This window comes from Sardina pilchardus, chromosome 3 (assembly GCF_963854185.1).
Source record: "Sardina pilchardus chromosome 3, fSarPil1.1, whole genome shotgun sequence".
NCBI lineage: Eukaryota > Metazoa > Chordata > Actinopteri > Clupeiformes > Clupeidae > Sardina > Sardina pilchardus.
This window is the reverse complement of record NC_084996.1, coordinates 38,288,054-38,303,159: the sequence shown is the minus strand read 5'-3', so window position 1 is coordinate 38,303,159 and position 15,106 is coordinate 38,288,054. Positions and strand designations below refer to the sequence as shown.

Here is a 15,106-nt window from a genome sequence, read left to right as displayed (position 1 = left end):
TTAAGGTGCAGCATATTTTTCACTTGGGACAATGTTGTCTCAATAATGCCATCCTAAAGTGGTCAACAGTGCAAAGCAGCATTGGAAACATAAAGCAGAGATATAACATAAATGCTTAGACATGTAGCATATTACTGATAATAGTCTGATCAACATCATGTTATTGGGTGCTTCATGTTACAGGCATGATCGATCACAGGTAACAGTGAGCTTGGCACATCTAAACCTTACACAGCATTTTTTGGCAAAAACTGAGGATCTACACATTTCTATTTTCAGAAGTAAAACATGCTGACCTCTGAGCAATATCGGCATGTTGAACCTCAAAAAGGCACAGTGAATCCCCATGGAATAATGATGTGGAATGCTCTTCTATACAGCATGTTAGTTTAGAAGATGCTTTTGCGATTAACATAATGTTGATATAGTGTTGTCTTTTATCAAATTTCATTTTAGATTCTCTAAATAATAACCAATAAAAATCAGTTGACACGATAAAGTAATGACACAAAATGTTGACCTTATAGGAAACATAAACAGGGGAAACAAAACAACAACAATGTTGAATTGTGTACATAAAAGAAAATATCGAAACAGTACTTTAAATGCCACCAAATAATCAACTGAAGAAACACAAACATTCACATTTTTACATTCAATGGTTTTGACTGCTATGAGATTACAGTAAAAAAACCTGAGAAGTGGCTGAAGCACAGGTGTTTTTCAGCAGCTCAACTGGTTGAGCAAGATGACCATAAATCCATGACTTCTCCACAGAGATAAAACTGACACCTTACCTGTACCATAGGTCATTTTGAACAGACATGTCATCTAAATGTAAATTAAATCATTTAGCAGTGCCTGTTTGTAGAGTTGTGGGTAAACATCTTATTTGAAGGTTCTCTGTCTCAGTCTATTTTTGGCCTTGAGAATCCCCTCTTCTTTTCAGATGGGCTTAGAAAACAAAAGAACAAACATGTCACAAATCATGAAACATGTACAAAAAGATGTTAGTGTGACTAAATGAATAAATAGCCATGTATAATACATATAATTGAAATATGAATAACAACATTACATCTATCAAACAACTAATTGTTTAAAATAAATGTTTTTACACCATATTCAGAACTTCAGTTCAAACCCAATATGTCAGTTTCCTAGTTAAACACATGAAGTACAATGGTATCTCTAATCAATATCTGTTAGGGGAAAAGGGCCACTACACTTTTTGAAAATCCAAGTACCGTTTGCTGTAATACATCTTGTGTATGCAGGAGACAGTAATGTAGCAGGCAGTAAGGAAGGACGAGACAAACACTGCAAAAATGGCAAGGCAACCTAGAGCACATAGTAAAGTTGCGCCTCCCACAGCCAGCAGGAAAACTGTAACAAAACAACATAGGATTGAAGTTTTTATGTCAAAACGTTATTGTTTGTTTAGTTTAGTTTATTCACAATACCACTTCAAACAAATAATACAGTAGGGGTACAATATGAAACGGGTAGAGTGAATGGGTCCCCCAAGGAAGCTAGGAAAGCTTATAGACGGAGGCCCAAAGATTGTGTTAATGTCTAATCTGGTCAAGAGCACAAATGACAATGTCCTTCTTTCTGATAACCAATGATCTCTTATTAAATCATTAGAAACAATTATCTCTTCAGTGGTGATGCTTGCTGCACTAAATATTTGTCAGATCCACACCGTGTCCCCATTTCAGATAAATAAGTAAATCTGTATCTTACAGTTTATGCACAACATACTTCAGGTCAAACTGACCAACAGCAGTTAGTAAGGCCACTGTGTATGGTTGCACACATTTTGAATACACTTCAGTTCAATGTAAACCTGAACAGTCTCACTAACTCAAAAAGATAATTTACACAATTGAATCCTTGAAAATAAAAAAGACCAACAAATAAATAGTTTAAAGAATAACTCTTTGTTTTGAATGTTATCTGGATGCCCATGATCCTCTGTCATATCAGTGAAATAATTGACTATGACTGTTTCAATAGTTCTTATCTGTTTCTGGTAATGCTAGTTGCACCAATTTAATTTAGGAAATGTGTGTTGTATGTATGTTGTAACACACTACACTAGTACAGTGGTTCTCAAACTTTTTCCATCTCCTGACTCCATCAACTCGGCCAAATGTAATGTTCAAATATTGTTCCCACATGTTGGTTCCATGTCTCGGTCCGATGTTATCTTAATTCATTATGTCGGTCTGGTTATGACTCCTATGTTTGTGTGTGGCTATTTTGTTTTGAATCTTCCTTGTCAAAAAAGAAAGGTATTATTAAAGATAGACACCTGAAAAAAAAATCCTCTCCTGTTCATCACACCCCACCTGTCATGTCTCTATTCATCACTAGTGGGGTCCGCCCCACACTTTGAGAACCACTGCACTGCACCTAAGCAAAAGGTTCAGAGTGGCCAGTTGTTTACCCATATGGAAAAGATATAGAAAAAATGTATATGCCAGCAACCTGATAGATTTTTATATGCCAGTGAAACCATTATAAGATCCTTGCTAAATCTGTGTAACCTGAAACATATAAAACATTGTAACCTGTAAGGACTATATATGACGTTGTATGAGGAAAACGAGAAAGGGGCCACTTTCAAGAGTAAATCATACAAGTTTTGTATATAAAACACATTGCTTGCATATAAGTTTTTTCTATATCTTTTCCATATGGGTAAAGTACAAGTCATTCTGAGCAACTCTTACCAAAAGATTTCATAAGTGCAGCACACATAACTTGTAAACAAAGGTTTTAAATGCAGTTGTTTACTCAATACCAATTTTTATAATTCAGAAACGGACATCAATGGGATCCATTCCAGATGGACCTGCAAAGCAAACTAATTTGCTAACAGGTTCATCTGGGTTTACCCGTTCTAAGTACATGGAGTATGGTCATGGCCAGGGTAACCATAGTGGAGAAGTCAGTTGAAAAAACTTACGAGATCTACTTGACTTAAACTTGAATGTATTTACAGTGAAATACATCCATAACGGTCATCTGTATTAAGAGTCTGACTTACCCTCCACAAAGATAATAGACAATGAAGTCGCAGCAAGTGTCACAAGACTGAAGCCAAGAAAAAGTCCTACAGGAACTGTGGCCATTAGTGCAAACACCAGTAAGGTCAGTGCAATGAATGGGTGGTCACTCAGGTATCGTCCCACTGAAGAGTTCATAAACTCTTCAATCTATAAGTGAAAAGAACATGTCATCTCTTACTTACACTCTTCTAAGACACACAAATACACCAGCATTAATATGCATGATAGTTATACACAATTCAGGATATTTTTGTTGTGACTGAAACAGAGGTTGAAGTAAATGGACTGGCTCCTCACAAGAGAGAAGTGATGCCATCATGAACTAATCATTCTTGTTTTGTCATTTAGGATAAACGAACGTTGACTGTTCACACAGGATGTTTTTTTTTTTTTTTTTAATTGTGATATTAACACTTCTTCATACCTTGGGATCGATGTGCATTTTATCCATCAAGGTGCTCAACCTCTCCGACGTTTCATCTTGAGGGGGGAAGGGTTCATTATCATACAGCATACTCTGAGGCAAAGGGGGGGGGGGGGGGGGGGGGGAAGAGTTGCAATTGTCAAGACTGTACTTAATTCTGTCTAATCTTTAGTATCGTCCATTACCACTAACCAACACTTGAAGGTGCGTCCAGCTTAACTGCTGTCAATGACTGAGTTGCGCCTGTCCAAGTCTACCACAAAGTTTATCAGTGGCCAAGATTATACGACCCAGTCTAGGCTAGGCCTACTTGCCCACTAGAAAAAGTAAAATCAGACAGAACTTCAGGCTAGGAAGTTGCACATTCAAAAAGCTTAGCCTGGCAACCACCACTAGCTCATTTTTTGAAGGACAGTGCACATCTTTCAAAGCAGAGCGCTGTCATTCATGAAATCAATCTATCGTTGTCCAATGAGTCAATATGTGATTCGATTTGTCTACTAACCATGAATTAGCTTTCTCCGTGAAGTTTCAGATGCTTACAGATGTGAACTTCCCACATCCACCGCAAACTAGGAAGTGTGGGGATGGTTGACCTAGAAATGAAGTACCGCGAGTTTACAAAGATCATGTGACGTGACTTGTCAACGAGGCCTAGAAATGAAAAAAGAAAATACCTATTTATGATGGGGTTCTGTTAATTTATTTATGAAGCAATAGAACACAAATCATCATCTTTGGTCTGCATTATTTTGGTGAATGAAAACCTGCGCAATACACTATTCAAGACCATTTTTATCTTATTCTCTGTATCAAAGCTGTCAAATGTGTCAAGTTCTCTTGGCTGTGTTGAGCAATGATTCACTTTTATGTAAAGTGAAAGACATTCAAAGTTCTCGACTTTTATGGTGGGGTCCTGTGCAGCTATAGCCTAAGTGGTGGGCATCAAACCGAGTCTTTACAGGCACTAAGGCTTAATACACTAGTTATTACAAGCAGGTGCACAGGCTGTTCTATTTGATTTGATTTGCAAACAGTTAAAATTATGTCTTGTCTAGCCTATGTGTTATCTACAATTAGGCAAGTCTGTTCTTTAGAAGAAAATGTTGCTTTCAGTTCTAAAACTGACAGAAGGGCTTTGGGAAGAAATACAGTCATGCCAACACAACCGATATTAAATAAAAGTGGCACATATTTTGTAACATCTTATCAAATGTACACGAAAATCTGAAAAAGACAAATAAAGCACATTCTCTTTAAGAATATGACGTCATCACGTGATTGTCTGGACAACAACTCAGCTGTTGTGGGTCTATGGGAGAGACTACGAGAAAATATTCCACGTAATAGGCTCCATCAGCCACTTCCCGGGAGGGACTGTATGTAGCAAGGCTATAGCTGGTGAATTTGGAGAAAAATAAGGGAATATTGTCGCGCCCACCTTTACAGTACCAGCCGTATTGGTGGAGGAGCGTGGGGATTCAATACGGGACATATTTGCCATAGAAAGGGAAGAAAATGGAGTTGGAGGACGGAGTTGTGTACCAGGACGACCCGGGGACAACGGCTATGATGTCGGAAAGGGTCTCGGGCCTGGCCAGCTCCATTTACCGTGAATTTGAAAGGCTTATAGGGAAATACGACGAAGACGTTGTGAAAGAACTTATGCCGCTTGTAGTCGCGGTGCTGGAGAATTTGGATTCCGTTTTCGCTGAGAATCAGGAGCACGAAGTCGAGATCGAACTGCTGAAGGAGGACAACGAACAGCTCATCACCCAGTACGAGCGGGAGAAAGCACTAAGGAAGCATGCCGAGGAGGTGAGTCTGTGGGTCTTGGGAGAACGGACAGGGTGAATAGGGCGATTGATGTGAGAGAGCAGGTTTGATGTGAAGGCAGTGATGCTCTCCATCACTGAAACCTAGCCATCATTGTTTGCACCTGACTCGCTCTTGCACGTGTGCTGCTTGTCCTCTCCAAAAAAGGCACCAGCTACAGAAGACCTCTGTGGCTAATAGCGTTATGTAATAATTGTTTACAGTAGAGTATGGGTTTCATGCTTCGCTTCTTTGGTTTTGGAATAGCATTTTATGCCAGAGCGGTGATACCTGCCGATTAATAGCTGTCTGTGAGGGACCACGGTGTGCTCATAACGGGTTTCAGGAGGACCCACGGATATAGTGTCAGCCACATCATCAGCCAGGCCGTAGACGTAGCCTACACGGGTGAAAGTGATGCTACTAGACTATCCATGCTCTTTGGAGGGGATAGATTTAACGAGCGGGCATGTGTACACTAAACTCGCTCTCAGACTAAGCCATTAAAACGGTCAAACTGATTCTAATCCAGAAGACTTTAATGTGCCCCACTCTGCCCAGGGTGCAATGAAAATTGTAGTAGTAGCCTCGCCTATAGACCATGCTGTTTTTGTTGTCAGCCTTTCCATATGCTAATGAACGAGCTTCACTTGAAATGGGGCCCAACCATATGTTTACCTTTTCTCCGATGAAGAAATAACAAACATGTCCCCATAGCACTACAATAAATGTTATAATAGTTTCAGTAATGGGCTGCTCTGACATTTACCTTACAACCGTTATTTCTGTTTTCTGTTCTTTCAGGGTCCTTAGGTAGGCTATTGTTAAAATGCCCATGTCACAGTGCTGAAAGCCAAAGCAAAGCAGCTGACTCCCCTACACCAGTTTCCATGTTACAAATGCCCCCCACATGATCAGTTTCATGTTGAATGGATGTGAATCGGCTGGTGTTGAGAACATGACACAGCATTCTAGATGATCCTGAGCTAGTGAATGACTCAGCATGTTCTCTCCTGTCAAGAGGAGGACATTGTCTGTGAATATCATGGATTTCATACTGTAGAAAACATGATAAGTTGCTGTTGTGAAAGCTTAGCAAACAACACTGGCTGTTTTGCAGCCCCTTGCATCCTCATTTAAGTGTAGCCACTTGTTATTCCAGGAGAGAATAAAAGCTTATGAGTCTCTCCGTTCACCGTTGTTTGTCACGACAGGTCAAAAAGGGTCCTGCCTTGAAACTGAGCGTGCCTTCTGACTAGCTCTTATTGTCTAGATGCCTTTACAGACACTTCAAAAGTGGGACCACATCCCCACAGTGTGGCTTCCACTGCTTGCAGTGTTCCGTCCTCTCTGACCTATTTGTGGGTCCCAACATTATTTGATTATTTTTGCCCCCGAACACAAACACACAGTGACATGTAGCTTCTGTTGTCCTCTTCTCATACCTCGGGCACTGAAGTAACTGCTGTGGTGCTTGGCAGTGGCCACTTCACTGGTCCAGGCAGCACCCCTGACTAGGAGTGAGAGTGACACTGATTCCCCCTCACAAACTCCGAACCCACACATCCCCCACCCAGCACCTTTAGGAGTCCCCTGGAGGAACCCAGCCTCCCTCGGATCTCCTGCCGGCTCCTCTCCAGCCTGGAGGGGGGTTATAGCGCTAGTAGGCAGGGATGCTGCCGTTACTTCCAGGTCATATGATCCTTTGTTGTGACGGCCAGAGAGGAGTGCTTCCTGCGCCTGTGGGTGTTTATCAGGCAGGCAGTCTTTTACGGGGGGTTTCTTAAAACAAAAACAAAAAAAAAGAACGTCCCACTGCTTTGAGAGTGTGGCATTTGAAGCATCTGCTCACATTACACTGTATTGATTTTATAGCCAGTGATACCCATAGTTTTCATCTAAGAACTAAGTCTTTTAATCTGCCCTGCTATTTGGTGAATATTGAATGTGAGCTGACTTGTGTGAAACTCAAACTGGAAAGTGGATTGATTGTCGATTTAATGACACCAGTTAATTTAACACTTCAGTGTTCAATTCATTTGATAACTTTGCGTTTAACATGTGGCAGCACTTCGTGTTAATTCAAATGTGGTATTATTATAGCCTACTGTGTGTTGAAAATGGCACACATTGTATTGCCATAATTAGGCTGGCCTATCCCTGTCAGTCTCAGTAGAATAAAGGAGTCTTTTTTTTCTGGAGATCTAATTTTTTTCCATTCCTGGAGGCCGGGTGAAGATTGGCGGGAAGCAATGCATTGTGGGCTAGTTATTTGGACAGGATGTTGCATCTGTGCAGGATGCACAGCGGTGGTGGGAGGTGTCCCGGAATTCCTCTGGCAAACAAAAAAAAGCAGTCCACAGTTTTTATCTGCTGCATCACAAGCTTTTTCCAGACATCTCTGTGTTGTGTGACACATTTCTTTCTGCCACTGGTTTCCTTCCTTTCTAGAGTAGTGTGACAGGAACATTTTGATAGGTGGATGCATCACTTGCTAACTATGGTCTCGACAGTATTTTCCAGATGTGTACACATGTGGTAATAATGTATCATGCGGAATACAAGGATACAAGGATGTTTATTTGTCACATGCATATGATTACTAATGTGAAGAATTCCATTCAGTGAAATTGTCAGTTCCTTCGCCTATTGTGCACATGAATTATGCTGTTTTAGACTCTTTTTACTCTTTAATGATCATGACACACGCTATAACCATATTATAGCACAATCACATGCCATGCTAATCTCATTATAGCAGACGCAGCTCTATATCAGTGTAGTATGTATTTATATCACCACATGTTTATGATGTTTATGACGGTTTTTACACTAGACTAACCAGGCTTTCATATCCGCTCGTCCCCTCTCTCTCTCTCTCTCTCTCTCTCTCTCCTTTCCTCTGTTCTTGTCTGAGCAGAAGTTCATCGAGTTTGAAGACAGCCAGGAGCAAGAGAAGAAGGACCTTCAGAAGAATGCGGAGAGGATGGGACTGCAGTCTCGCCAGCTGGAGCTGAAGATCAAGAACTATGTCGACCAGAGTAAGAGCAACCTTCCATCTCTCCACTCGTTTTTTCTCCCTTCCTTCTTTCATCTTCTTCATTATTTCCTCTCATTTCTGAGCCCATTGTCCTACATTTGGGTTATATTCCACCCATGTGATTGCGAGCAACATACTGTATCGGCAGCTCGTCTTCCCCATTTGCTGTGTTTTTTGACATGCTGAGGGTGATCTTAATTGGATTACTGGATCAGCGTTGCATTTATCCTCTCAGAGTGGCGAAGATACGGTCTGTCCCATTTGCGGATTTCACGGTGGTGTTGGGAATCGCGGTGCACTTTCGAAGTCACGGCGCAGTGGTCATGACCTAATTGTTAAACTCCTCCATTTGCAGTCCACGAGCAGACTCAAGTCCACGAGAGACTCAGTGATACGTCACCACACACACCCACACAACCACACACCACACACCACACACACACACACACACACACACACACACACCCTTCTGTTGTCCCGTTGTGGGGAAAGATTGATGACTGTTCTTCCGCAGCTCACGGCCAAGTGTGTTGGGATCAGAGTCCGCTGACGCATCACAAATCATCACCCCGGCGTTGACCCGCCCACTAGATTGGACTTGGGCTCCAGGCAGGGCCGCAGCGGAGATGACTAAACGCTGGACATTGGGCCTGTAGCCAGAGATACGTCTCATCTTGTCTTGTCTGGTGTCAGGTTTGGGGTTGGTGCTGTCTGCAGGATTGTCGCTCCTGCTTCACCGTGTGCCCAACAGAGCTGGACTCCATCATCATCACACCAGAAATCACCACTCGGTGTCTTTTATTTAGTTGTCCAAATGCTACCTACCTCAGTTCGCTTTAGTGTTTGTCCATTAAAGGAAAACATTGGTCTTACCAATTCTGAAAGTGCATATATGACAGAAAAGGACTGAGTCATGAAGGGTGATGCAAGAGATACTGAGAGAAATTAATTCCCATATTAAAATGCTCCCTCCTCAGGCTGAGCCCCAAGGAGGCCTGTGTGGCTGCCTACTGGTCATCTTTGCCATTGTGTCTTATTATGCTCTTGTGCCAGTCCACGTGCCTCTCTATTCCCCTGACCCTCTTAAGCGCTGAGGATCTACAGAGTACTGTACATTAGCATGAAAATAGTTTTTTTTCTTTCATAGAATTGATGATGCCTCATTAGCGTAAGCCGTAAGGGGATCTGCTGGATGAATGGAGATAAAGTGGCAGAACTAATACTGTACATCATACTACTATGGTTGTATATAACATAGTAATGAGCATTTGGCCGTGCACATGCCAACTTTTCAACACTTTGGGTGTTGCAGCTCTGGTGTAAATCCTCCTCTCGTAGGTCTAGTGACCTCCTGTCGCAAGTCCAGAGTACCATGTTGTGAGTGACAGGATTCCACGTCTTGTGAACAACTGCGACCTGCCGCTGTTAACCGAGCAAGCCAGTCTCTCTCTCTCTCTCTCTGGCTGTCTGACATCCACTCAGTGTCTGACCAGAGGAGCACCTTTGGCCTTTGACCTTTGGCCAGCGTCTGACCAGAGGAGCACCTTTGCTGCCTCTCTTTCTTTATTCTGAGCTAATACAGCTGGCCCATGCTCTGCCCAGATCAGCCTTGAATTCACAAACCCAGTACAACTGCAGAAAAATAGATGTCACTATGCTATGTTTTACATCTAGCTTGAGGATATTAGAATGTCTAGTTTGAGGGCCTCGTGTTTTTTGCTGACCCGTGTTGGAAATGAGTAAGAGCGACACAGCCACACACATTTGCATTTTATAGATATTGTTTGTTTACATTGTGTTATCAGTACATTGTCTGTACTGTCTTTCTTGAGAGTCGCCAGCAGATCTAAATTCTGATGTAGACATACTTCGCCAAATGAACTGATCCTGTTCTAAAAAAGTTACAGTAATGAAAAAGCTAAGTTGGGCGGCGGCGCTGGGAAATTGACAGTGCGCCGCATTCACTACACAGGGCTTAGTTTAAACCCTGCAGCTCATGGCGGGGATTACGTCTTTTTGTCGCCCTGTGAGTCGAGCCCATTTGAAATCATTTAGGAGATTACCGGGACGCCCACATCAAAAAGAGCCTCGCTCCTGTTAAAGTCTGAGTTCCCCTCCACCCCACCCCACCCCACGCTGAAACAGCACCCTCACGCCACTGGGTGCTAATGTGCTGGTCTGTGATGGCTCTCCACACTTCTGCTCCTGTATAGGCAGGCACTATGCTCTATGTTCTGTGTTCTGTGTGGCAAAACTTAAAAAAGGCTTCAGGCCGAAATGTTGTTTTAATAAATTACTGGCATCGGAAAAAGAGTGTGCGGTCTCCTTCAGTTCATCTACGACTACGCATCCTGCGACTAGCACCTCGTAGAAAACCACTGCTGTGTGTTGGTTTCTTCTACTTAAAAAAACAGTGTTCTACCACCACGTGTGTTTCAGTGTTTCTGTACATGTTTGGGGGCACACAGAAAGGTGAAAGTGAATATGTATGAATCGCATAACACAACAAAGTGTCTGCTACATGCAGAGCTGAACAGGCTTGTGTTGAATATGGGTGTGAGGCTGTGTGTCGCTGTGTGAGGCTGGGTGCGTTTCCCAAAACCGTTTCCCAAAAAGTTGCTAACCTGTTTCCTTCTCTCTCTCTCTCTCTCTCTCTCTCTCTCTCTCTGTCTGTCTGTAGTCAGCCGGCTGGAGGAGCGTGAAGCCGAGTTGAAGAAGGAGTTCAACTCCCTCCACCAGCGCCACACAGAGGTACAGTACAGTATGCCCCTCAAACAGCTCTGTGGGGAGGGGACGGACGGAGGGGACGGAGGGAGGGAGGGGGGGGGCATTGCATTGGGGTCTGCAGGTGGCGGTCCCATGTGTTTGGGTTTGTGTGTGTGTGTGTATGTTTGTGTACGCATTGCTCACTGCGGGTTGTGGTCCCTTGTGTTTGGGTTTATGTGTGTGTGTGTGTGTGTGTGTGTACGCGTTGTGGACTGCGGTCCATGTGTTTGAGGTTTGAGTTTGTGTGTTTGTGTGTGTGTGTGTGTGTGTGTGAGTGTGTGTGCCTATAAACATATGTGGTCCTCTAACCATGTATTTGCATGGAAGGTACGTTGATGAACATTGATGTGTAGGTCACTGGTGAAGGCAGGTGTGCTGGTGTGTGTTCTCCACAGATGATCCATAACTACATGGAGCACGTGGAGCGCATCAAACTCCAGCAGCTGGGCGGAGACGGGTCAGACACAGGAACTCTGGGACGAGTGCGGTAGGACTACTCAACCTCTACCATACTACCGTAATATATACCGCCTAGCAACCGAGGTCTATGCACTGATTTTGTAAAAGTTCTTCACTACACAGGCGTGGGCGTCATGGGAATGCATTTCTGGTGTTCATTCTTCTTTCTGATTAAAGCACGATCTGATTCTGATTTATTGGGGTACCGGGCACTGTAGTTAATGCATGGGTATGGTCAATACATATCTTTATTTATGTTGTTGGTACTGTATATAACACTGTTGTGCAGTTTATACACAGCGCAGGGAATTACTATACACATTTATTACACATCTACGCAGCATTGGGTAGGCGTGAGCCATGCTTACAATGTGTGTGTGACCAGTTTGGCTTTTAGGAAGTTTTCTCTTGCTTCAGTCCAAGTCACAAAGAGCCCCTTTGTCCCACATCATTTGCCGTCCAAATAGTGTTGATCTAATCATGGAAGATGAGCTTGCAGTAGATGTCCAGTGCCCAGTTCACCTCCTCTACAGAGGAAGACTTTTAGGGGACGGTGGCAGCAGGAGGGCAGATGAGAGGGGGTAGATGAAGAGTTGGCAGTCAGACTCTACAGTGATTTCACCCCGCACTGGGGCAGAAGTAGCCACTCAAAGGGAGCGGAGTAGGGGTGGGGGTGGGCGGTAGCAGGGTTAGAAAGCGTGTGTGTGTGTGTGTGTGTGTGTGTGTGTGTGTGTGTGTGCGTGCGCAGACGTCTGATTCATGCCGTTGGTGGCCATAGTGAGTCTTCTGTGTTCGTTCTCTGTGGATGTGTCAGTTAGTGAAAGCTCTGACCCTTCCCCTAGAGTGTGTGGGTGTGTGTGCGTGTGTCTGTGTCTGTGTGATTGCATATATGCCTGTGTGTGTGCGTGCATATATTTGTCTTTTTCTATCTGTGCAAATGAGCGGACATTTGAGTAGAGCTGTGTGTGCTCTGAGTGGGAAGATGATGAAAATAAACTCATCTACCACCACAGCCAGCCACTCCCCTCCTTTTCTTCCTGGTTCCCCAGCTCCTCAGCACCCAGCACCTCCCAGCAGCTCTGCCCAGGCTTAGCAGCCTCTACAGGGGGCCTCTGTGCTCCTCGCACCCTCCTCCTCCTCCGCCTGCTCCATCAGGCCTCATCCCCCGCTCCGGCTCGGTATTATCAGGAGTGTCAGTCTGGTCTCCACGCACTCAGTCTCCGTTTTTGGCCTTTGTCTTTGAAGTATTCTAGAACATTGTGTGATCTAGGTCAGCTCTGAGTTCTGAGCTTTATATTATGGCTCGCCTCGATTTATTTTAGAAAGAGTCATCGATCATAGAGGTTCTTTTTTTTTTCACTGGAAAGGGTTTTGTGTGTGAACACCTTGGGCAAATATATGGCCTGTGACTTTTCGGCTTTAAAGGGATATTCCGCCATTTTTGGAAATACGCTCATTTTCCCCCTCCCCTCGAGCAAAACAATCGATATTTACCTTGTTCCCGTTCATCCAGCCATTCTGTGAGTCTGGCGATACAACTTTTAGCTTCAGCCTAGCATAGATCATTGAATCGGATTAGACCATTAGCTTCTCGCCTGCTAGCTTCATGTTTAAAAGTGACTAAAATGTCTGGTAATTTTCACATTTAAAACGTGTCTCCTCTCAAGTTAGAAAGTGCAATAAGACCAACTGAAAATGAAACCTGGCGTTTTTCTAAGCTGATTTGACATGGAACTACACTCTCATCTGGCGTAATAATCAAGGCAACTTGCAAACTACTGGCACTACTACTGCTTGTTGTCTATGGGGACTATTTTCAGATGCTGCGTACGATATCACTGCGCCTATGGTACGTTTGCAAGTTGCCTTGATTATTACGCCAGATGAGAGTGTAGTTCCATGTCAAATCAGCCTAGAAAAACGCCAGGTTTCATTTTCAGTTGGTCTTATTGCACTTTCTAACTTGAGAGGAGACACGTTTTAAATGGGAAAATTACCAGAAATCTTAGTCACTTTTAAACATGAAGCTAGCAGGCGAGAAGCTAATGGTCTGATCCGATTCAATGATCTATGCTAGGCTGAAGCTAAAAGTTGTATCGCCAGACTCACAGAATGGCTGGATGAACGGGAACAAGGTAAGTATCGATTGTTTTGCTCGAGGGGAGGTGGAAAATGAGCGTATTTCCAAAAATGGCGGAATATCCCTTTAATGGTTTGATAGATACCCAGATAGATAGTTTGTGGAGTAGGGTGTGAATAATAAGGGTGGGTTAATACCTTTCCAAAACCTTTCTTTCTCTTTCTCATAAAGTTATATCTTTTTTTCCCTTCTCAAGCAGGAAAGAGCGCCCCCTGTCTTTAGGGATCTTTCCTTCGCCCGGCGGGAATGCCGCCCTCACCCCCGAGCTGCTTGGCAGAGGTGAGACGCCTGGCACGGAGGGATGGAGATTCAACGACCTCGCCCACCCACGTTCCAATGCCAGCCTCAAGGTAGGCAAGGCTCGTCATGCCATCACTCCCCAAAATGCCACCAGACCCATAGGTGGCAGTGATGAGTGGCAGAAGCACATGGAAATTAGACCAACAGTTGCCTAGGGTCATGAGAAAGATGATGATTTAACATTATGTTCTACTTTGACGGCAAAGGGTTTGTGTAACCTGAACACAACCGTGGCAGTGACCAAAACTGGAAAAACAGGAGATTTTTGGTTGTCAAACTAAGCTGAATTTTAGTTGTTTCCGGATGTTAAAGCCAGTGTTGGTTATTGATGTGAATTTAGAGTTGAATTTAGTGTGAGGTTGTTCTTTGCCAAGACTAGAAAAAAATGCACTCTGCATACTAAACTAGAATGCTACAAGGGTGAAATTGGAGAGGGGGAGAGAGGAAGAGGATAGAGAGAGAGAGAGTTAAAGACAGAGAGATGTATGTGCATGTGTAGGTGTGTGTGTGAGAGAGATAGTGTGTGTGTGTGTGTGTGTGTGTGTGTGTGTGTGTGTGTGTGTGTGTGAATGTGTGTTGTGAGCCAGTGTATGTTCCCCCTTAGAGGATTAAGAGACGCCCCCTCAGTAGAGGCACATATAGAGTAGAGAGGCATGGGAGGAGAGCTGAGCTACGCGGCACTCAGTGCTGCAGGTGGCACAGTCAGTAACAGGAGAACGCTCTCCGCTGGCACCAGCTTCACTGGGACTCAGTCCATTGTGTGCCCACACACACACACACACACGCACACACACACACACACACACACATGCACTCGCGCGCACTCTCTCTCTCGCTCTCTCTCTGTCTCTGTCTCTCTCTGTACTCTCCTGTGGCACACACACAATTTCTCTATTTTGCTTTTAGCATGACTCTGAAACTCATGCATACACACACACACACACACACACACGCAAACACACACAGACACACACAGGCACGCACACACACATTCAGATAGACTGAGTGATGAGTTTAAAGTCAGTGGAAGGCAGCTGAAGCCGGCTGAGTGTAACTGATTCTTGAGTGAAATGCTAATTAGGCCC

General features: G+C 43.7%; 1 protein-coding gene and 1 long non-coding RNA gene across 2 annotated transcripts in view; one reads left to right on the top strand and one right to left on the bottom strand.

Moving 5' to 3' along the window:
* Positions 1–3,177: 3,177 nt before the first annotated feature.
* LOC134077540 (uncharacterized) lies at positions 3,178–4,087 on the bottom strand. The gene is made up of 3 exons (XR_009938694.1): positions 4,007–4,087; positions 3,502–3,594; positions 3,178–3,224 (listed from the first exon to the last, which is right to left on the bottom strand). It is a non-coding gene; the product is annotated as an uncharacterized LOC134077540 (long non-coding RNA).
* Positions 4,088–4,847: 760 nt separating this feature from the next.
* Positions 4,848–15,106, top strand: part of spag9a (sperm associated antigen 9a) — a 35,440-nt gene continuing 25,181 nt past the window's right edge. Inside the window, exons 1-5 of the mRNA XM_062533208.1 lie at positions 4,848–5,319; positions 8,237–8,357; positions 11,037–11,107; positions 11,518–11,609; positions 13,921–14,071. Coding sequence (XP_062389192.1) covers positions 5,020–5,319; positions 8,237–8,357; positions 11,037–11,107; positions 11,518–11,609; positions 13,921–14,071 — 735 coding nt within the window. The 5' untranslated portion in view covers positions 4,848–5,019. The remainder of the gene's footprint in view (positions 5,320–8,236; positions 8,358–11,036; positions 11,108–11,517; positions 11,610–13,920; positions 14,072–15,106) is intronic.